General features: G+C 41.2%; 1 protein-coding gene across 2 annotated transcripts in view; it reads left to right on the top strand.

Annotated features, from left to right (window-relative positions):
• The first annotated feature begins 2918 nt into the window (after positions 1 to 2918).
• Positions 2919 to 24835, top strand: part of LOC119018599 (solute carrier organic anion transporter family member 3A1-like) — a 31498-nt gene continuing 9581 nt past the window's right edge. The window contains exons 1-2 of one of the 2 annotated variants that reach the window (XM_037096400.1): positions 2919 to 5301; positions 9683 to 10142. In XM_037096400.1, coding sequence (XP_036952295.1) covers positions 5143 to 5301; positions 9683 to 10142 — 619 coding nt within the window. In that variant the 5' untranslated portion in view covers positions 2919 to 5142. The remainder of the gene's footprint in view (positions 5302 to 9682; positions 10143 to 24835) is intronic. The other variant, XM_037096401.1, reaches the window with a different exon arrangement.

Raw genomic sequence — 24835 nt, 5'->3', positions numbered from 1 at the left:
CAGGGATCACCAGTTATTATAGTTAACCCTGAAGATTTTCACATTTCATAATCCTCCAAACAGTGAAGACAATTCACACAAAAGCCAATAATGTCACCATCATGGTGTCGCCAGGGGAAAACTCAGCTAAGCAATTTTTAAACAGCTCACCATCCAGTAGTTGTTGATATGTACGTAAGTCTGAACCTAAGTGGTCGGATGACCAACTGACGATACTGTCTCTCTGGCCAAGCTGGTGTGGGGTTCAGATCATGGCATTCGTCTACCTGTGGACTGATTATGACTCTCATCTATACCCATCAATAACATATTTAGACCTGAAACCATTAGTCAATTAGTGCTTAGTGAACTGATATATAATATAATGTAATTACTGATTAATCATTTAAATCGTTCTCAAAAAGAAAATATGTTTTCAGTTTCTCTGGTTGGACAAAACAACCAATTTAATAACTAGGGTTAATCACTGTGGGTTTAGAAAATTGTGCAAACTGATGACAAAAACAATTGCGACTTAGACCTTTAAATGTGTTTTTTGTTCCTGCGTTGATCTGAGATTTTGATCAAATAATTTACCCTGTGGAGCATTTGATTAGAAACAGAGCTTTAGTCCACAGAGCTCCTGGGAGTTGTTTTTCAGCACACTGCTCTCATAGAAATCTATTTAGCTGTTTAGAATAGAAGCTGCTTCAGCAAACAGATACTACCATAAATCTCAAATCTACCTAATTGAATATTAACTCACACAAATCATTTTAACGATGTGCTTAATTACTGAAATGTCCAGAGGTCCAGAGGTCAAGAGTAGAACGACCCTAAGTTGCTTTATCACCAACAAGACATGCAGCCGCCAGGAAGAAGTTCACAGTCAGACAACATCTGTTAAATTATTAAATTATCACTGAGTTATATTTTCATCACCGTTTTGGGGTAAATGTTCACATTTCAAATTAACATCGACCTCTGATGATATTTAGTTGGCTGGATGTATAGAAATAAAAAATCTGTTTTTATGACCCAAAAGAGTTTCCCACAGTTTTCTGCAGTTATTCAACAATCATTGAAAAATCTACCACAGAAAAGACATAAAATACATTTGAAAACTGCAAACGCACCATCGATACTCAACATAGCCAAAACCATCACAGCGCATCGAAGGTTTTTGCATTTTATATAAACTCGGACATCACTGGCATCTGTGCTCTGGTAATTTATTTGTTGGATAAATGCATGAATGCATTCTTCTGTCTTTGGACCTTGTGATTAAGAGGCATCCTAAAATAATGTCCTCAGTTGGCTTGCACTGCATGAGCAGGCACTGTGGTTGATCTTAAATCACCCCGGGTACTCTGAATGACTCCATGAGAAATGGACGCTCTTCCTGCTGAGTCCACAGTTTGCCTGATAGATTGTGCTGCTTCAGATGCTATTGAGTTGGTCCTGATAGAGCATCTGAATGGTCCGAGTAATATTGTGAGCCAAAAGCTGTGGGGGTGAGTGGTAAGTGACCTTGGCACTCAGTGCTCTTATTTAACTGTTATGATGGAGGATTTTTCGGCCTGTGTTTTACTGCTGTCTCTGTGGAACTCTGTGCTGCCACTCTGCTGTCATTTTCATTTCTTCTGCCTGACAAACTACAGTGTGTATGGATGTCGTCCTTCTGATCCCTGATACAAATGCACAAAAACATTGTTATCTTTGTGTAATTTTTTTTTTTTTTTTTAAATACAAAACTGGTGTCAGGACAGTTACCAACACAAAACTGGAGATCACAGTGCAGCTGAAGGGAGTACTACAGATGGGAGACCTTTGGGAGGTGCTGCTGCTTTAATTCAACCATCACATCCAGCTTTCCAGGTAGCATTAACTTTAAATAGCACAATGAAGAGTTACATTACATCTGCCTGAATGGTAGCTAGATAGCTTGCACTGCACCAGTAACACCAGTCCTGAGAGAAGCACAACAGATGCATCCACTGGACAAACACATCACAACAGCTGTTACCTTTTTCCAAGCCTGTTGGCCACAGAGGTCATTGTAACGTTGTACGAACATGCCCTTTAAGAGGAGATAAGATACACACCACGTTCTCATCATGTAGTCACTCTAAGGAACAGAATCAAACCACCATAAGTGTCAAAATATAGCAGCCTGAAGCTGAAGGCACACATTGAAAATCATCAAATAAATATGCTGCAAGTTGTAATCGTCCCTAAGCATTTGTCCACAGTTGTACCACAGCACTTCACCTTGTGAGCATGTACAACAACTACAGCAGTGTAACACAGTGTGCTGCTGATGTGCACAATTGAGTTCTTGTGTGGCAAGTGTTGAATTTTTAACCATCCGGGTGCCAGCTGAGTACACTTCAGTCGAGCATGAAAATAGATTACCTCAGCCCAAGCTTTTATCATCGTAACATAACATAACAAAGCATCACGTAACATTATGATAGTATAACACTGCAGTGTGCAGGGGTGGGGCTGGGGGGCCCATGCCCTTTTTGCAGGAGCCCTTTTTTGAAACTATTATTAAACAAGTGGAAAAGCTTCCATGCTTCCTGTTTGTCCAAATGACACACACACTACTACATTTGGAACAAAGGTAATTCTTAGTAATGTCAAATACATGTTAGTGCCAAATAACAACAAAAGGATATCTTGTGACACTTTTCATATAGAGCAGATCTAAACCATCTAACCATAAACATGAAATATCTGTTAGTCTGTCAGCCTGTTTCTTGCATATCTGTTGCTGAGGACCCAAGGAAGTGCAGTGTCGAATTTGGCTTGCTTTGGACAAGCAATGTAACACGCAACAGGAATTTTGAATAAACAGCAAACTCCAGTCTGTGTAGCTGCGGGGCATGGCTGAAGCGCTCTGGCTTCATGGGCTGAAATATGACCCCTCTTATGTGATCCCACGGGGAAGTAGACATAAACCAAATGGAGATTAGCATGGTGCAACGACATGCTAGTATGTGTTTTATTGAGGTATAAGCAAAAGCAGAATGATAAACAAGTCTGGATGAGTGGGATGACTCAGTCACCATGTGTTTTCTATTCTTCAGCAAGAACTAGAGATACGATTTGAAGTATCTGTCAATAGCAGTATGCTAACTAACATTAGCCTCAAAGGCCACAATCTAAAATTGAGATTAGTGATGGAAAAAAAAACCAAAAGCAGAGGTGTAAACAAATCTGGATGAGTGGGGAGCTGTGGACACCATGTGTTTTCTTTTCCTCAGCAAGAGCTGGAGGTGAGATTTAAAGTTTCTGTTAACAGTCGTATGCTAGCTAGCGTTAGCCTCAAGTGCTTAAATATTTACTGTTGATTGGTAGCACAATGATGCTATGTGATGCCTTCAATATTCTGAGTGCAGTTCAAGCTTAAGACTGGATCAGTAAACCCTCCATAATACCAGGTGATCTGTGCCAATCAGCATGTTGTGGAAAGGTATTTAACTAGTTCTCTTTAATTTACAGAGACCCAACAGAGACAGTGGTGAGAGAAAACTGTCTTTTATCAGGCAGAAACCTTGGAGCAGGTTTCAGGTGGATGGTCGGCTGCCTTGACCAGTTGGGGTTTAAAGAGAGCCCCAAAAAGTCTGAAGCGGAACCTTAACTCATTTTTTTGCAATGCAATGACCTGCTGCCTTTGAACAATGAGTGGCGAAGTGTATACAAAATGAGTATAGATTATTCATGTGGCTTATAATGTATTCATCCATATCATTTTTTTTGAGAGTAGCATGAATGAACTAGCACTGAGTGATAAATGAATAAACCTTCCATGTTTTTTTTCAGTACGACTTGTTTTTGTTTAACCCCACTAAGAAATAATGTGAAACTGTCACATTTGCTGTGTGATAAGAAACACAAGGCTGCACTGTGCACCATAAAAAAAACAACAAAAAAAAACAAAAAACAGAGGCAGATTCATATATTGAACTGTGGAAAATAAAGCCTGGACACTTTCAGGTTATTCCAGATAGGAATGTTTGAACATGACATTCTTAAAACTTTTTTTTTTAATTTGGGGATTAAAGAATTAGGACTTGGTGTAACCATCATGGACAAATGATGAGACAGTACAGTGTAATAATTCATAGCAGGCACATGCAGTGTCAGTGCAGTGGAAACAGTAACAGAGCTGTCGTATCGTTTGTGATCCCACCTGCTGGACTTTTCTCTCCATCTGACTCGATCAGGACCTCGGTGACTGTCTGAGCATCTTCATCTCTTCACAGGTGACCTTCTCTAACCAGGATATCTATACTGAACCGAAAACACAGGAGGGATGCAGTGGGGGGCTGGACTTTGGGGAGAAAAATGAAAATAAAATGAATATGTTGGCACAGCACTCTGATCCAACTCTGAAAACTCTTTGCTCCGGTCCTACAGAGATGACACCTGATGTAAGAACGCTTGAATATTGTAGCAGTATTGATCTGCAAAGTAATATAAGAACAGGATACCTGCACAGGCACATGTGCTGTGTCATTTTATACCCAGCTGATTTGTCAGTGTGTGATCATGGGGATGCTTCAGTCAGAGCTCTGAAGAAATGCTGCATTTTGGGGGTGCAATGAATAAGCTGAAAGTGTGCACAGGTAGAATGATGATATCGGGAAACACACTGACGGACAGAGAGAGAAGGAGAGAGAGAGATCACACCTCCCTCGCCTTGCTCTGGTAAGGTTGGGAGGAGGAGGAGGAGCATCATAACACCGCCTGAAGGACGCAGAGCTGCGGCTCGGAACCGGGCTGAGAAACCAAATCCAGTCGACACCGGTCCTGGGTGGAGATGTAACATCCCGGATGTGGAGAAACAGCGTCCTGTAGTTCTACGTCGGGGATCAGAAGCCGTCACACATATACATGCGTAGCCTACGTATTTAAATGTGATGTAGCCGATACGCACTGGCAGGACAGGCGGTGAAGAGAGGTCGCAGACGGACTGTGCGTAATGCTGAGTGGACAGCAGTATTTCTCGCTCTGTATTTCAGCCTAGACGGGCTATTGACAAAGACATTCGCACTTGTTCTGCAGTGCAGCTCGTCATTTTAACCAGATGCTCTCCGCCGGACCGGACCCGTTCAGTTTCATGCCGTCCAACCCGACCGGAGCCTGAGCCGAAGGATGCAGGTTAAAAACCAGATCTGCACAGAGCGGAGCAGCACCGACGACCCGGAGCAGGATGACAACCAGAAGAAGACCTCGTGTTTTTCCAACATCAAGATTTTCCTGGTGTCGGAATGTGCGCTCATGCTGGCACAGGGCACCGTGGGCGCTTATCTGGTGAGTTTCCTACAGAACAGACGCCAGTGTGGACGCACACGGTGCTGGTGTGAAGGAACGTCATATCTCGGCACATCTCAGGTAACATCGGGTTAACGCAGCGCCCTTCAAACCGGCGCAGGCACACTGAGAGTAACGATGCGGTGCTGCAGCTGATGCGGTTAATAATCGTATTATTCTGATCACATTAGAATAATCACATCCTCCAGCGGCAGTGACACGCGGTGCTTCCGCTGATTGATGACTTGCTGCGTATTATCCATCAGGCCTATGCACCATCTGCATGACACAAAGCGCGTCACGGCGGCCGTAGGCTCCACGTTGTTGTGGGAGAATTTTATATGCGTATATGGATGGTGAGCATGGAGAGCAGGTTACGAAACGCTGGTCAGGAGCTCCACTCAGCCTGCCGGCTCTGCTGCTTACTGCAGCCGCATGTCTCAGTGATGCAGGAGGCCTTTGACACTGGAGGATACAGGGCCTAGGAGATGACGTGATCGCCACAACACAAGCGACCATAGTTTATATTGTCTTAACAGAAAAAGTCTTCCTTCATCCTTCAATCAGGTGCATTTCCAGTGACAGTCTGATCCCAGATAACGTGCTGGTGCAGCTCGGTGTCAACATGAGAGATACAGAGGTGAAGTCACGGCGTCCTCCTCACACCGAGACCAGTCAGAAACCTCTGCGCTACAGATATGTGATAAGTGCAATGAGAGAACCGGCAGCTGTTAATGTGTTGGCCACAGCCAACCACAGCACTTAATAATGTATATGTGTGGTGAAGTCTTCCTGCATTAGTCAGAGCCGGCATGACCACTTCCTGTAAATCCATGCAAAGATAAAAGATGTCACTTCAGTCATGATTATTATTTGCCTAATTAAAGCCAATTCCCCTGACAGATGTCAGCACAGTCTTGATGCTATAAATAAGAAGCCCATGCAGGGAGAGATCACTGAGTTGACAGAGCGTCCTTTTCTCTCACCACAATATCATCACAGAAAAGATGGAGAGACTCACACCAACACCATCCAGGAGGGCAAGGTCAAAGGTGTTTGTCTTGACTCTCACCTTCGTATCAGTGCAGATTCTACTTGCTGGTTCAGATCAGGACTGTGTGGAAATGAGCTGTGGCGACATGAGCTGAGATGCAAGAACTTGCCCGTGTGGTGTGGTGAACACTGCAGCTCGGCAGAAACACCACTGAGCTGGTTTTAATGTGTTTTGCACCAGTCACACATTTAAAGTGCATTAGTGTTTACCTTGAAGACTGCAGTGGAACTTCCTCCTTTAAAACAGCATCTCAGACCAAAAGTGCACCTTTAGCAAATCCTGCTGCAGACAGCAGCACTGTGGAAGCACTGCCTATCCTCTCCTGTATAAAATATAGTTTGTCATCATCTTTTATTTTCTGTCTCTTCTACCCGTGGCACATTATTTTGTTTTTACGAATGCATAACAGTGAACCTCAGAAAGAAGACGGAGCTATAATGACAGAGGATCATCACTGTCTCCACAGCAGCATCTGCAGAACAGCTTTCCATGGCTTAGTCTATATTCATCATAGTGAAATGGGCAGGTTTTCTCTTTTCTCTGCCCTCTCAAGCTCCACCACGGTTTACACGGTCTGTAAGCAGCGGAGAAGACTGGCCTGAAACGTCTAAATCTGGAACATAAAAGGTTTTAAGCAGCTCCTCTCAATCAGCACTCAGTATGAAGCCGTACATAAATCTTCCAGAGGCACAGGAGTAAATCTGAGCCCTGTCACTTCGATTCAGTGACCTCTGAACTGTGTCCTCCATGCTAATGTCAGGGAGCTATTTATTACAATGCTGTTCCCATTGCAGGTGAACAGTCGACACATGTGTGAGCTGAATGTTCACAAAATGAAAAACGATTCTAACTGTTTAATTGTCAAGCGTCTTTTCCATGAGAGCCACCGTGTGCGCTGTACGGCGACAGAACTAGGTTAGTGTCTCACAGTTGAAATATCAGACCGGCGACAGTCATGAAGTGAATTACAGATCGTTTCAGAATCCTATTTTGGAAACTGAGAAGGGAGGCTGCCATTTGTCTTGCTGCTCAGACTGCTCTCCAGATACCTCTGGTGGCAAGGACAGGCCTACGTCACAGGTGCACTGTGTAGCTGTGGGGAAGAAATCTGATCAGAAGACAAAGATTTCTATTGACGGCTTCTCATAAACTTTTTGTAAACATACTGACCTTAAAGCACAACACAATTTCATGCTGTTTTATATTGCTTATATTTGGCGGACCCTGCCACCTTTCTAGCTTCAATTAGTGTTAAAGGGAAATTATTTTGCCCTGAGAACAGCTTGTTTATTCATTAATTCATTCATTTATTCATAATTTACTAAAAACAGACCTAGAATTTGCAGTAGAAGTCTAACATATAAAAAAAACTGTCCTGTCCTGCAGAGTATGTAAGCTTGCTGCTTGAGCTCAAACGATTCATCAATTCATTGATTTGCAGATCGATGTAGACTCTTTTTTTTGACAATCAGTTAAAGTTGCTCTGAGCGTTGTCTCCGTATTAATTAACTTCCTGTCCATTTTTCATCTAGTAATCCCCTCCCTCCTCTCTATCTCACCATGGTTGTGCAGACAGGATCTCCTCTTTATAGAGTTCTCTGTCCTGATTGGATAAAGGGGGCAGGGACACCAAACAATTTTATTTCTCTTTTACTGCATGAGTGGGAGAAAGAAAGACATGGCTTACTGACCAAACACTCTCTAACAGTGGTTACTGTTGGAAAATAGCATTATTTAAAACATTCTTACAGGTGATTTCATTGTTTGAGTAGGGGCGGATGATCTGGCCCAAAGTTAATATAACAATCCATTATTTTACAGTCACGATCTTTCTTCCAGTCTTTTTTCTCACTGTTAAAATGTCCTGTAGAATAACTTGAAATTGCCCATACATTTCTCCATTTGTATTATTAAAACACAATATTGCAGTCAGCGTAATTCCTAGTTTGGCACAAGCTCCTCGTCCACCATGCCGCTAGCCAGAGCTCATGTTGCGTTGTTACAATGCGTCTCCAAAGGAAGAGCCATGTTGGGTAATGTGTCCAATCAGCATAGCTGTCCAGTGGTCGACATCACTCTGCGGGGTTGTTCACGAGGGACAGATCTGCTGGTCAATGAGGTAATGAAAAGATTGGAAACAAGAAAACAGAGTCAGCACACTAGATAATGCTCCCATGAACATTTGTTACCTCCATGTGTGACATTATGGGTCCAAGCCCTCCTATTCAGACATAATGTCATTTGTCACTCGATTAAAAGTAATGATATGGTGAACGCCTTCCTGATTGATCACGATTGAAATTGTCAGATCACCCACCACAATGTTAGAATTATGTTTCAAGCAAAACCTCACTAGTTAGGATTCAACCTTTTATTTGTTATATGTGGTAGTTAATTGAATGTCTTTGTGGTTGTTTCCAGAATGATGATGTGAAAAAAGAAAAGATTATTAAAGTCAACATCTTGGGCGTCGTGACAGACAATCTTCACAAAAAAGAAGAAGCAGAAGAGAAAAGATTCAGTCAGTGGATTAATCTGCCAGTTGACTGAATCGTTTCTGTTCTGTTTGTTCCTCCAGTGATAAACAAGACAACAATACATTTTGTTATTTCACCATGGAGTTTGATGTGACAGGATAAACAGCAGTAGCAACACAGAAAAAGATGAATAAATATGTTCATGATCAGTCTAATTTCACGTGCATCGTCATGGTTACATTCTCCTTTTTATCTGGAGCTGCTTCAGGAAGTCTTGAGGCTCATACTGCACCTCACTGTGAATGAATGATTAGCCTAATAAAAGTTTAAAATATCTACTGACCAAGCTTTTCTCGTCAGTCCTGTGGATGATTCAGCACACATTTGATGCAAAGAGCCAGTTCATCACTGACACACACACCCAGAGCACCATTAGCACGACGTGTTTGTGTCCATTTGATAATTAGAACAGCTGCGTGAGCTTTCTTGCCTGAAGCTACACACATGCACATGTCCCTTCTTCCCAGGTTAGCATCAGGCTAGCCTCAGGCTTTTATTAGGTGGATGCGGAGGAGGAAGAGTGTGGTGATGAAGATGTTGGCAGCAGCGCGTGGTGGGGTTGCAGGTGGTTGCTTTAACGAATAACACCTGAAGCTCGTATCATTATTTTACACAAGCATATAAATGAAATGGAAGGTTCGTATCAATCAGTATTGTTGAAATTGTACACCACAAGATGCTGAATATAAAATCAAGTGCATTAAAACTTAGTGGGTTGGCTATGATGTCAGTGTCCTAAATTGCTGCTAGTTGTAAAACCACTTTGTAACACTTGTTTTCTCTCTGCCAGGTAAGTGTTCTCACCACTCTGGAGAGACGCTTCAACCTCCAGAGTGCCGATGTGGGCGTCATTGCCAGCAGCTTCGAAATCGGCAACCTGGCCCTCATCCTGTTTGTCAGCTACTTTGGCGCCAAGGCCCACAGACCCCGCCTGATTGGCTGTGGCGGGATCGTCATGGCATTGGGGGCACTGCTGTCGGCCCTGCCGGAGTTCCTGACTCATCAGTATGAGTACGAGGCCGGGGACTCGTGGCACGCTGAGGACGGCAGAGACGTCTGCTCCAACATCACCAGGTCAGAGAACCGAGACTCTGGGTTTAAATGTGGCAACAGAGCGAACACCAACATGATGTACCTTCTGCTGATCGGAGCCCAGGTTCTGTTGGGCATCGGAGCCACACCTGTCCAGCCTCTGGGAGTGTCCTACATCGATGACCATGTCCACAGGAAGGACTCCTCGCTGTATATAGGTGAGTAGCACTGAGTTACTGTGGGCTCATGTCTGCGTTTATGATGCATACAGAACCATTACTGACTGAATCAAAAGCTCTCCCTGACTGAAAACACTGTTGTCAGCTCAATTGTGATGTACATGATTGCAGGTCATTGGTTGCTAAGCTATTTAACATTTCAACAAAGGAAACATGGCCACTAGCAACTTGCTTTACCTGATTTAGAACCAGAAACTACAGTGAGGAACAAACAGCTCCTTAAAAGTAAAATATTTGACTAGTGGAGTAATGTGTTGTGATCTGAGCATGTATGTTTTTTGCTTTTGGTTTTTATGCTAATTTAGCAAAAGCTAAAAAGTTGCAGTTGGCAAGTCTGGAGAATGATAGTTGACACTAGAGTCTCATTCTCAGGTTGTCTGATATCTTTGGGTTGTTGACTCAACATTCAGACAAAAAACAAAAAAGATTCTCCAAAAATATACATACTGCACCTTTAATTTCACGACAGAAGTGCTTTTCCGCAACAATTGCTCTTATGTATGTGCACTCAATATGAAGGCAGGTGAGTAGCTAAGGCTCATTTAGCATAAAGACTAGAAACGGGGCTGAAAAGCTAGCCTAGTTCCAGCGCTGTAAAACTGCAAACTGTTGTTGTTCAGAATAAACAAATGACATAAATGTGTTCCTTTGTAAAATTTAGAGGTGCTGGAAGTAGGATTTCTTTTGACTCTTTTGACTGGTGATAGCTAGGCTAACTTTTTCGTGGTTTGGCTAATTGCTTGCTGGCTCATGGAAATAATAAGACAAGCTAATGAGATAATAATATCAATCACAGTATCTATGAAAGTAAATGGGATTAGTATGTTGGCATAACTGAAACATGACTGTGACATTAATCATTCATGTGTACAATACATGATCATCTCTCTTACATAGAATTATAAGATTGTAACATTGTTAAAGTAAATCTTACTGCTGAAATAATCTTCACTGAATCCTTCTGTAATTAGTCATGAGTAATCAAATTGTTAATGACAGGTGCACATATAGCAGAAAGCAGTGGTTGGTAGCTGAGAAGGGTTTTAGGCTCACGTTTGAGTGAAGCGCAGTGTAAAAGAGTGTTCACAGGCAAATCACAGTAAATGAAAAGAGACATCAAAGTATTCTACAGATCATAAGAGTTATCATGATATTAACTTATATGAGTCTCTCCTTGCAAGATCAGCATGGGTCATTGTCTTAATCCTAAATATGAAATTGATATATGTAGTCTTTAAACTAACTGCTGATTTCTGTAGTGTTAACCACGATCAGCTTTCCAAAGATCACTTGTCGGTCATTGTGTCTGGTTCATGCCGACTTTTTAAACAAACCACAAATGCAAGATAACTTCAAAATGAACCAACATGTTTTTGTTTTTTTAGTACTGTAAGTGAACTTTGTTGAAAAATGATGATCAAGGATGATGACTGAAATGAAGCCTACCAAGTTATTTTGCATCATTTCAGTGTGACAAAGTGGCCATTTTGGTCCGTGGTGTTGGTCCTCTGGAACCTAATAATAGAAATCTACGCTCTCTGCTTTGCCTCCCTCCTTCAGCACACATCCAGACCTTTTCTGTGTCATGCACTGTCAGTTTCTGTGTGTGTGTGTGTATTTTTGTGTCCTTTTGTCATTGTCATGTTTTGTAAAAATCTGACTCACAGACTGAGGATCAGCAGAAGTGGGGCCTTTTTTTTGTAGTTTGGTGCTAAATCAAAATCAGAATATATATTTAGCTTAATTAAACACACATTATGTATCGTGGTGTCACTGCAACTTGAACATTTTTCATTAGTTGTTATGTATTTTTGCCATTCTAATGTAGACAGATTGATTATTACATTTTATTATTGATTTACTGCAGAAAAGTAAAGGACTCTAATATTACTATGGGTCATTTTTAGGAGTTGTCCTGCATGTCTCTGTCCTGTATGTTGACTTAGCTATGTCTGACTGAGATAAGAGTTTGACCAGTGGATGGGAATGTCCCTGGAGATTAAACAGTTAGTCATGTATGAATGATGAATCAATATTTCTCCCAGCTCATTGGTGATGTTTTTAAGAAGCCCATGGGTGGAGATGTTTGGTGTTTGGTGCAATGACAAAATCCAGAAGTGTGTATCAGGGTTTGGAGAAGCAGCCCCATGAACTGAAGATTACTGACTATTAATTTGAGATCCAGTGTTTCCTGTATTGTCTTGGTTGACATGGAGATTGCTGGTCTGATCTCACCCTCTCTCACATGCCCTTGAGCAAAGCACTTTATTCCCAAAATCTGCAAACATTCGGTGGCCAGCAGACTGCAGTCATACTTACAGCAGAGACCAAGAGGTCGACATAACACACATTACAGCTTGTCTGCCAAAGTTGCCAAGGCAACAGTACAGAGACGGGCTCTGAGGCTACAGTATGTGCCATTCCTGTTCTTCTCACCACTCCATCTGGGAAGACGGAGAGAATGAGACAGACATGGGAACAAAAGACACACTCCTTTTATTCCTATTATTCCTAAAACCCATGTAAAAAGAATTATTTCAATAACAGCATTTCAGTCAGTAATTCATTTTTATAATCTGCAGTCTTTTCTCACAGGAGCTGTGGTTCTCCTGTGGCTACATGCAACTGTTTGGCTGTGGTGTGAAAACATGCTGGTCAATCTAAAACATTATTATTTTTGTCCATATCAAAAACAACAGTAATGCTGTTGGTATTGTACCATTTGTCAAATGTTATTGACCCTGGAATTACATTTCTCTTCCTACTGAGGTCCACAACCCATTGGAAATTAACAGACATTTAGTCACGACATGATAATGTGAACCAGTAAAATCATCATCACATTAAACTGATGCAGCAATAACTCAGAGCACAACTGTAATTTAAAGGAAAGTTCTCATTTTTCCACTTGCCATCTACGTTGTCTTGAAGAGTTTCGGAGATATTGGCTGTAGAGATATTTGCCTTCTCTCGACTGACTGATACCTGCATGGACAACAGACTGGTGACAGTGATAGAAGCATTAATAATGTCCTCCTCAGCTGAGTTAAGTATACGTATCTCGCTGCTGCAGCAGCACGAAAATGAAGGAAGTTAAAGAAGGTTGAACCTCCAAATATGGTGAACGCAGGGTTCATAGGCTGAATGGGTCACAAAAGAAAACACAGAGTAACATTGTACATAAAATAACATATTCAGCCTGTACCACACGGCAAAGCTTTGTTTCATTCAGAGCTGCACCGCATTTCACAGTAAAAGCTCATAGACACACTGGTATACGCTGGTTAACTGCTTATCGTGGGGGACTCCCTAAAACTGCCACTTTTAATGACATTCTTTATTTCTTTTTGAATTTTTTGTCGACTTCTATAGCCACAAAAGTGTCATTTAGACTCTGGTGCTGCTTTATAGCTTCAGCTGCTAAGAATGTTTTGTAAGGGCTGTGATACAAAGAGTCTGCATGCAGCTGGACCCTCCCAGCTGAGTTGTAATGTAAGCTAGCTTAGTTAGCTCGCCTCTTGTCCTCGAGTAGATGGATGCATCCTTCTGTGCAGAGAGATGGGAAGAAAATATTTTGCACCTTACACTGCTCACAACAAGACCTTTGGATTATCTTGAGTAAACAGCTAATGATTTCTGTAAATCAATATAGCTGTTTAGTTTTTCAGATGTATTTTCCGGCCCTATGAGTGCAGGAAACTGACCACCATTTAGTTCCATTGTATTCCAGAGAAGGCAGACATCTCTGCCGTCGATATCTCCGAAATGCTGCAGCTCACACCAGAATAATGTAGATGGATAAATATCACCACAAGCAAGAGCAAAAATATGTACAGTGGATCTTTCAGTGAAATTTTCCTTTAATATCTATTCTGTAAGATGTGCTGCCCCTACACTCCTGTTGATGTTATCAGTTTGTCTCTGTTGGGGCAACAAAGACATAAAAACAAATTGAAAATACAGCCTTGTTGGCTACCATGTGGCGGGTGAATCCTTCTCACAGGCTTCTCTGCTCGTCCCTGACTAGTTTCATTGTCCCTGCTCGTGTTTCAGTGCAGACCTCTTGCAGGGTGAGAAGGCCTGCGGTTTGTTCTGTGCATGCTTTGATCTGTACAGTCTCTGCCAGCAGCACTCAGAGTGGAGGAGATGAAGGAGGGAGGGAGGGAGGAAGGGAGGAAGGGAGGTATGGACGGAGGATTCAGGAGAGGAAGGAGGGCAAACCTACCCCCCACTTGGCTAGAGGCCAGCTCTTACCAGATGCCTGATGTTAGACATTACACTTGATATTCATCTGCCATCTTAGAAAATTTAAAGGAATTCATTGCACTTCACTGGATACGATGCTCTCATTCTACATTAACTTGTTATAAAATGATGAGCACAACTTCAGAGTTGATATCTCTAAAATGTCCGATTTGAAATCTGTTTTCAAATCTACACACGTTCCATTGTTATATCCTGTACATGATCATACAGAACAACAGATAGTGACAATATCTGATGTCCTGGTCCAGAACATATCTAACAATTAGAAAATAAACAATTGATGAATATAACAATAGATAAGAGAAGAATCTAGAAAACAGATCAAGTAAAATAGAAATATACAAAATAGGGTCACAGTGAACAATATAGTCAGTAAATATGTTCAGTGTTAAACAAATGGAACAGTGAAACAAAGCAACAGTATCACCAACTGTGCGTTTCAGAAAAATGAAACAAAATCAACAGTGCATCATAATAAATGCAACATAAGGCTACATCAGTGTGACAGTGATGAATGGCAGGTGGATGTTTTATAGGTAACCCGTTTTAGAATACATGACATCCATCATTACATCCAAGAAGGTCCTGGTGTCATTCTTGCTTTCTTTATGGGGTCTGCGCATACGTTTATTCTCAAAAGTACAGACGGGTAACGTGTGACGTGTAATTTAAAATAGTTTGCACGTTTTCTTTTTGTTTTTTGTTGTCTTGCTACAGTATTTACTGTATATCGAGTGGGAAATTACACATCCTGCACTTTTTTGAGAAAAAAACACTGTAATATATTTAAATTAAAGATGCATCATGTTAGAATTTAAGTTTAAATGCAAATATTAAATAACATTGTGAACAGGATATGGGGAAATTACAGTTTTGATGTTCCGTGAAAGACGTCGAGGTGCTGTGTTGCAGAGATAGTTGGATAAATAGCTAGCCCTGCTGGCCACCAGCACCTTCAAGGTGCACTATCAGATCTTCATTGACTGATTTTATTTACAGCAGCTTGTTTATTCGCTTATGAAAAACATGATTTTTTCCCAGTTTGTAAAATAATCTCATTAATATTGTAAACATCAAAATTTCAGAGTTTCAGAGTTGCTTTTCCAAAATGACATCTTGCCGCTTTAAGAGCTGATACTCGGATGGTTGACGGCACTGACACTGGCCCGGTCCCGTCAGCTTCAATACCAGTCGGAGTCACATCACCACCAAGCACGGGATACATTTTGACCCCAGATAGCCCTAACTACATTATTAACAGTGAATTAAGTGCTCTGATTTTGACAAACTGAATGAAGAACTATGATTTAAGTAGGACCTAAAAGTTGAACCTTTCGTCTGTTAGCCATGTGATGGACTGGATCAAGTATTCTGTAAACACATGTGGCACCATTTGTTGCTCCTCTCACTCTACAGCTGTCAGTGAGTTTTGTTTTTGAGTCCCGGCTCAGTGCATCACGGCCTTTACCAGCCCGCCAGGAATTGTTTCTTTCATACCATCCCCAAGCTTCTTCCTTTGACACTTACAAATAGACTATTATTCTTTTCCTCCACCACCCCCTCTCTGCTCTTGTTTATTTGACAATGCAGGCATAGTGATTGCCATGGTTACCTCCTACAGTGTGACTGCTGGGTCGTCTGTTGTGGCTCGGTAATTGCACGGAGCCCAGTCTTTATACAGTACATATGTATTATGTGCTGGTAGGTAGTATTTCTGCCACTTCCTTCTCCTGGTCCGTAGGCAGTGGCGCTCTGTGACGAGCTTGACGTGTGAAGAAACAGTAACATTGTAAGAACACCCCTGAATAATGCAGCGCGACATAGAAGCAGTTAGAAGCTGTTTAGCAAACATCTAACCATATGATTAAATATTAAAGCAGCAGCTCTCTGCAGGCTCCTTAACAAATCAGATGATTTAAGGAGAAGCTGCCCTGTTGTGGCCACATCCTCACCCCACATGGATCAATACTGCCTGGATGAGAGATTTAGGACACTGGGAACACTCAGGAGCAGAAGAGGAAACACTTCTCTGTTGTCATGGCACAAATCCCCCAGCATGCACCTGTCCTGCATCTGTTGCGTGTCTGCAGCGCAGCCTGTTCTTCCTCAGATGTTGAGTGGGTGCTCACGTAGTGTCCAGGACGTCTCTGTGTGTGTTGTCTTCTGTGAGTGTGTCTGTCCTGATCAATGTGAGCGGGCTGGTCAAAAGAAACAGACTATTTTCCCTGTTAGCTGCCCATCAGATCATTGTGGCTGCTGGCAGCTGAAGGAAAACCAAAATAGATTAAAAAAGGTGTGGTAATGATGCAGTGATACACTGCAGCACACACAATAAAGAGTGTGAACAGTGTGATGGAAAGTGTCCAAAGTCTACAGTGATACTGGTCGCTCTATGAGGCATACTAAGGCAGCACAGTGAGAGCTAAATACTAAAGTTAAATTGCAAATTAGCTCATTCGCACCTAATATCAAGTAAAGCTAATGTTGCTGTAATGTGTTATCCAAAATGTCACGATATTTTCCCACCCAAATATCGCTCAAAATGTGGCTGCATGATGTCTCTTTTTTCAGCAAACACAACAAGCAGCCTCAGTCAAATCTCTTGGTTATCATTATATCCCGTTTTAAACCTGAAATGTTTCCAAATTGGCAGACTGTCATTCCTCTTTAGATCCTATGTCCCCTATGTCTGTATTTTAAAGCACTACGAAGTAATACCAGTGTATCAGGCCAGATTACCTCACATCAGGTCCCAAGTATCGAGTGTGTTTCCTCTGCTGCCACAACAGCTCTGAGAGCACTATCCCTATTTTCAAAATACAAGCCAGAGGCTGTAACAGCTGTTGGATATTGGGAAAAAATATGTGATGGCAACTATCGCGATATTCATAATGATCTAATATTGGCCCAAGCCTGTAGGCTTTGACAAAATAATATCTTGACTGAACGATGACTCTACATGAGGGTCAGAAGTTACCAGAGTTATTAAAATGAATTCTGCACAGAACATGAAAGCCTAATCTCCTCATATCCTTGTCCATCTAATGTTTATCGTCAGGACATTACACTCGTTAACTCAGATGTCAGCCTCATGGTGGCGCTACAGGAAGAATCAACATCACCAAAGGTATTAGCATTCACCCTCTGGCCACAGTGGATATGTGGACTAAATGGTCATCCAGTCAATAGTTGTTGAGATAATTCAGGATGAATGTGGTGTACACACTGACCAATCCTGCCATCCTTAGAGTCAAGCCGCTCCTGTGGCTAATAAAGGCACATTTTAATGAATGTGCATGTGTATGTGCACACAGCATATATGCATCCACAGTGTCCTGACCTGTGGCTTATATGATCAGCTCATACAACGGAGCAGAAAATGGCTTCCCACAGAAAGACTTACCTCCTCCAGAGCTCTGTTGCCTACAGTATGATGTCAGAGCTGGACTGTAATTGGATTATTGATTGCTGTCTACTGCTTGACTGATACCACAGGCGAACGCAACTAACCCAAGTATCTATCGTACCGCTCGCAGAGCCACTAACAGAAAGGCAGCTATTCAATTACACTATTAATGCTCTGTGGCTTTTTATAATGTAGCCCACATAGTTTCTTCTTTGCATCCTGATGGGAAACACCGCAGCAGCACTACAACACTACTTCTAACGTTGCATTATCATAAATTCACCCATGAAGCTCAGCCCTGCCTAACCCGGCCCAGCTGACTTCCTGTTCGCTGAGGACTGTGGAGACTGAATTCTGAGCTCCCGGCACCATGTAACTGCATCCTCTTATTTATTTATTTTTCCTCATTTGCACTGAATTGTTTCCTGTTTTGTGTTGTACTGTTGTTGTTATGTGAGGTGTCCTTGAGTGCTTTGAAAGGCGCCTTAAATAAAATTCATTATTATTATTCTTATTGTTATTATTGTTATTAATATTAATAACCCTTTGATGATAACCCTGCTATAGTGTCTAGATTCAAATGCCTCCGGTTTGGTTTCCCTGCATTTCAATCTGCCTTCAAAAAATATAATTTCCCCTCAAAATATATATATATATATATATATATATATATATATATATTTTATATTTAGTCCAGGCCGAAATGTCTCCCTTAATTAAAATATTCATGGTGCCTGGTGGATGAATCCTGCTCACTTTAGATATCCCCTTGCTTCTCCTCTAACCAGACCAGAAGGCTTACAAGTGTGTTTTTCTTATTTAAAGTCAGATGTCACAGCAGCTGGTGACATTTGGTCCACATATTCATATTCCCCTGTGAATGAGTGAATCACTTTGGAGACCCATTCATATTTTCATCCATATATTTCAAGACCAGTATTACAAACTAACAACATTCCCATCAGTCACTTTGTGTTTAGCTGCTTATTGCGACACAACGTGACTTCATAGTGAAGATAGTTGATTGACTGTTGAGTTTCTGTTTTATTACGAGTGTATAGCTTGTCAGACTAACCAACATATGACAGTACAGCCCGTGTAGAGCTCTCCATTATTATGTGCATGTACAGAAGTACCTCAGAGCAGGCAGGACAACAGAAAGGTTAGCAGTCTGCAGTAACGTGCTGAATAGCAGCAGCAGTAAAACACATTATATATAGTATAGCAATGTAAAGTAAAATAACCTATAGTACAGAGTAAAAGAGCAGTGGGAGCCCGAGGGGTCCAGCTCTGCAGCCGCTGGGTCAGCTTCTCCCTCCCTGCCTCACATCCCAGCCCTTATTCATCGCTGTAATGCGTGTAATGAAGCGCTGTGAGGCTGCAAGAGGAGAGTCCACTGCAGCAAAATGTTTTTACTCCAGTGGAGTTATTACTCTTCCACTGTAGGACAGCAGAGGAAGGTATGGATGCCGACTCAGCACACCCTGTCTATTGAGACCGGCCCAGGTTGTTTTATATGTGTGCGCCTTTTAGGAGCACCTTTGCCAAGATACAAAGTGCCAGTGATTGAACCGTTCCATAATGTGAGTCTGAGTGAGAAATTATTCATGCGCTGGCAGTGTGACCAGGTGGAGGAGCCCCGGCTCATACAGGATGACCTTGCCTCTGCTGCATTCATTACTGCTGGATACTGAACAGAACTGAGGGGGCTGGCATGGACCATCATGTCCAATCTGATTTTCAGCACTTCTGTTTACATGAGACCAAATATTTCAATAGTTCCAAAACAGATGACTGAATGATTTAAAGTGTTATTTCAATATGTTGTTCGTGATGTGCTGCATCAGAATGCTGTTTGTTGACTTTAGCTCAGGATTCAATACAGTCTGGCTTGTAGATTGGAAAGCTGATATTAAACAACACACCTGTAAAGGGGGACCCTCGACATGCATTCAGAACTAATAGATCCAAGGCGGATACATATCCACTGCCCTCCACTCAGTCATCTCACGCCTTGAGAGTAAGAACAGCTACATCAGGATGCTGTTTGTTGACTTCAGCTCAGTCCCACCCATGAAGCACGAAGGAGAACTTTACTCCTTGGGCTTTAGTACCACACTCTGCAGTTGGATTCTGAATTTCTGCACAAGCAGACCTCAGATATTGGCAGTTTCACCTCCTCGACGTCAGAGCAGGTGGAGCAGGTGAACAGGTTGTACTCACTGAGAACTTCTCAGTCACCATCATCACCACCCCTGGTTAAAAAAAGCAACATGGATGGTTGAGTGGTTCATGCACGGCGCAGGACAGGAAGCTGTCCAGAGGGTGATTAGGGAAATTATGAAAAATCCAGAACATCATTGGTCACTTGAGATGTCTACACGGAGAACAAAGTATACTCAAAAGAAAACACCCACCCCAGCTACAGTCTGTTGCAGCTTGTTGTTTAGAAAAGTAGGTAAAGTGAGCCGCTCTCCATTACACACTGAGTCTTCAAAAACATTCACATAACACCCCATACCATTATTATAATCAGGGCTGTTGAGCTCCCGGGGGGGAGTTTACTGAATGTTCCAACAATTAGAAACAAGCACATGGTTGTATTTTGTAGGCTAATTGCAGTATTTTTAGATTAGGTATGGCCTATTTTAAAGTAACCACTTTTATGTCAGTGAATAAATTAGGCGATAGGTTGAAACTTTCTTGATTCCCAGAAGGAAAATTAAGCAAATTAAAATGGTATTTAAATAAACAATTGTCCAGAATATACTTCAGGCAGCGAGGAAAGGCTTTGACTCAGCATTAGGCTTCAGCTTTTAGACGATCATGCTGGGAAATGAAATGTATTACAAATCTAACTGGTGAATAAAGCTGACAAAATATATCCAAAACAACAGTCCTGTGACAAAAAGTACTTTTATAATTGGATTATATTCTTTGATGTTTGTAATATTTTTGATTCCAAATGCATGTAAATGAGCAGGACACAATTGCACACATGTTTCTATGAATGAGTTATAGTCTAAAGACTTAACATACAGTACATTTATTAGGGGTGGGACAACATATTGGCAATCTATGGTGTCACTTTCGTCTCTGGTCTCCTTGTGGTGTAAATTTCTATAAATTTAATTTACACAGACTAAGAGAGAATTTAGTGAGTCATAACTGTGTCCTTCCTTTGAATATTTTACCTGCCTAGTTGTAGTCAGTGTGATAAAAAGGTCAAGCCAGATGTATTTTTATAGCACATTTAAAACAACACGAGTTTACCAAAGTTCTTTACAAGCAAATAAAAGACAATTTAGTCAACAGAACTGACAATAAATAGAGTTCAAGGTAGAATCCCTGAGGAAGTAAAAAATGAAGTTTCTGAAGTCGTAGCAGAGGTGGCAGATCTGAAGTGGCAGTTTGTTCCTCAGGTTGTGGCCTCACCACACAGAAGAGGGAAGTAAAAGGTCCGATCAATAGGAGGGAGCCAATCCATGGACTGCTTTACAAACAAACTCACACTTTAAAATGTAAACTGACTCTATGGACTTTTTAAAAAATATATTCATCTCAGTTTATGTCGAATTCTGTGAAACTCACTCTACGATGCATCATTTATTTACTTTGCTTTTGTAGAGGTATTTTGCATTCTTCAATTTGATAGGTATTGTGACCTATTATTAGATTATTAGAAATATTTATATTTTATATAATTATATGATTCATATTGTTAATTATTAGTTTATTTTTATTTGTAAGTGTATTTTCATATTGAGGGTTTTACATGCAGCCAATTTGATATTTGATATTTGACACAAGTATTTTAAGAACAAATCTGATTAAATATATAATATTGAACTTACTTAGCAATACAGTCGCACAGTCAGGAGAATCTGTCAAAACCAGCTCTCAGTGTAAGTGGAGTGTTTCCACCTGCCACTTCCATATGGCTGGGTCAAACCAGCTGCCAGAGTCTTACATGGTTATCTTCGTCCTCCCAGAGTGTCTGCACCTGAATTATACATTTCTCTTACAGTTAGTTTCAACTATCTGGGTTCATGTGGCACAAAGTGACCTCGGCACTGAGAGCCAGAGTCCATGCAGAGGTGTGAAAGCAATAAGGAATAAGTGTATCAGAGAAAATAAACTCATCATTTATTAGTTTGCTGTCCAGCAGGACTGCACGACTGTACCTTCACCTCTCGCTGCTCTCGCGTGTGTGTGTGTGTGTGTTCATTGTCGCAGCTCTGAGGCACAGCAGGTATAAGAAGGATACAACAGCAGTCTGTTTTTTTGCTTGGAAACAGTAGAAATCCATTAAGGTCCTCTGTGGAAATATTTTAGCGTGAGCAGCATCTCCAGGGCAAAGCATGTCCTGCTAAAACAGTCTGACGAGTGTGTTTGAGACGGGTGTCAGATTTAATTCTTCCATGTCAGCCAAGAGTCTTCTCTGCCTTTTTAAACTTTAGCACTTACCTTTTGTTGGAGATGTTACTTTTGTTGCACTGGCTATGATGATTTGAGCACAAAAATATATAAAACTTTACTTCACATATAATGAATTTGATTGGGAAATACTCTTTAACTGGTCGAGGTTGTTTTCTAATGATAAGTGAAATCACAGTGGAGTACAAAACTTGAATAAGTTGTACTGACCAGATGAGACAGAGTTACTTTATGATTAAACACTAAATGTAGTATTTTTTCCCAAAAGGCACTTTTTACTCTAATACATTCATTTGATTCAACTTAAGTTATTAGTTACTTTGCAGATATTATGCTGCATCAGGACCAGAATGCAGTCTTAAGATGTATGTCAACATGCATATGATCAGCAATAAAGGAAATATCTGAAAAATGCTGAATATCAGATCCAATAATCGTCAAGGCTGATGATTGGTCAATCCCTAGTTTACACTATAAACATTTATGCAATGTCATAAACAGTAAACGAAAGTCATACCTGAGGAAAATGATATTGTGTTAAAATATTACCTTGGTAAAAATGAAGGCAACCTATCTGATTAGTAACTGAGTTACAGTCTAAAAGTCTAAGTATCAGATTTGACATGTTCTTCATATTAATAGTGATTTATTATATAGACTACTTGTTTTCAAACAGTAGAAAGTTTTACTGCACAATAACGAGAGATTAACTGTGTTGTGTAATCTCCAGTCCTTCACTACATACTGTGCATTCTTTTACTGCTGCGAGCTTTTAGTTGTCTCTCTAAGGAAATGTCAGATGTACCAACTGTTGAGTCCAAACAACAGACTGGCAGCGGCCCTGAATGTTTCTCCTGATGGGTGTCCAGCAGCTGTTGCTTTAGGATTATAAGCTCCCTGTCTGTTCTCACAGTATAACAAAGCTCACCGGTAATTCTCCATCATCGTGCTTATTGCTGCTATTGTCATCAGCTGTTTCAGTGTGAAGGCCACTCCAGGCTCTGACTTTGTTCCTGTGTATACGGGACACAGGAAAGCTAGTTGTGCCCACAGGGAAGTTTAGAGACTATGGAGCTGTAGTGCATTGTAGATACGACTGGCTGGTGCCCAACATTTCTGCTGGTTCACTGCCATGTTTGTGTGTGTGTTTGTGTGTGTGTATCAGCCAGCCTCCCTGCATCACATACATTATGGATTAGTTGTGTTGTCCTGTGTTTGTCTGTGATCTGATCCAAGTGGAGGGCAGAGTTGGAGGTGGGAGGTTGCCCATTGGTTGCCTGTTGAGTTGGCCCTGCTGTAACCCCAGACGTCCTCTGTCACCTGACCTCAGCCCCGCTGGCATCAGTGACTCTGCTGAAATGAAAACAATGCATCTAGCTGACAGAGAAAGTCAAACAGAAAGAGAGAGAGGATGACTATTGATCCGAGTGTAGTGTAACTTAATACTACACAGCTGAATGGGAATGATGTAAAATATGTTATTGTTTTCATTAAATAATGTTGTATTTTGATATACTTAGAATCTGTTAGAATTATCGAACCATACAGCTGTAGCACGTCTTCACTTTTTGATAATATCATGTCTGCTAAAAACAGTCAGTAAGACTGAGTCAGACTGTCAGTGTCACAGCAGTCGGTCAGCCCGCCTCTTCATTCCACACTCTGATATCTCAACAACCGTTGGACATATTGCCATATATTCTTTTCTTACAAACTTGTGTGCTTAAGGATGAATTGCTTTAACTCTTTATAGTTTGTCCTTTACTTTGGTTTAACTGTAAAACAAATGTTATTCAGTCGCACCAATGTTAGCATGCTAACATGCTAAACGAAAATGGTGAAGTTGATGAAGGTGCCACGTGATGAAAATTAGCCTGTTAGCATTGTTATTGTGGGGTTGTTAGCAGGTGGAGCCCTGTTCATTCCCAGCACTGGACTTCCTGGGTACCTGGGTAACTACCCAGATCTTCTGCATCATGGGGCCCATAGAGCATGCACGACAGAGACTTCCACCAACCAAGCTGGCTAACTTCTGGTCTAGCGCCCGGCTAACTTTAATTGTGACTTCTAGACTTCCCAAATTTTATCGGACTCAAAACAGTGAAACAAGTCCAAACCCACTGTTTCACAACCATTTTTTCACAATGTTAGCTTGAGGGAAAAGTCTTCTTTGGCCCCAGTGCATCACGCAACACAATTACACAGTTCTGGCTACTCTTCCTGAGGACTTTAGAAAATTGTTGCATTCAACTTTATGCATATGAACACAAACATATGTGTTTTGTGGTTAGGACTGAAGCCTCTGACTTTAATTATTAAATTTAGAAATTATGAATATTTGTGTGGAGGGTTTTTCTCAACATTTATCCGTATCTCTTATAAGGGAATAAAAATGCCCAAAATTGTTACAAGAAGAGTTTTTGTGCTGAAACTGGTTTTCAAATGGTGACCAGAAATAAAAAATAAAAAAAGAGGCTGGTTGAAACAATATTTAAAGCCTTGAGACTTATCTTTAGGGATACATTGATAACACTATGAAAAATGAAGCGGTCGTTCCTCTGTC

Source organism: Acanthopagrus latus, chromosome 4, assembly GCF_904848185.1.
Source record: "Acanthopagrus latus isolate v.2019 chromosome 4, fAcaLat1.1, whole genome shotgun sequence".
NCBI lineage: Eukaryota > Metazoa > Chordata > Actinopteri > Spariformes > Sparidae > Acanthopagrus > Acanthopagrus latus.
Note: the sequence above shows the minus strand (reverse complement) of the source record. Positions and strands in the feature narration are given on the sequence as shown.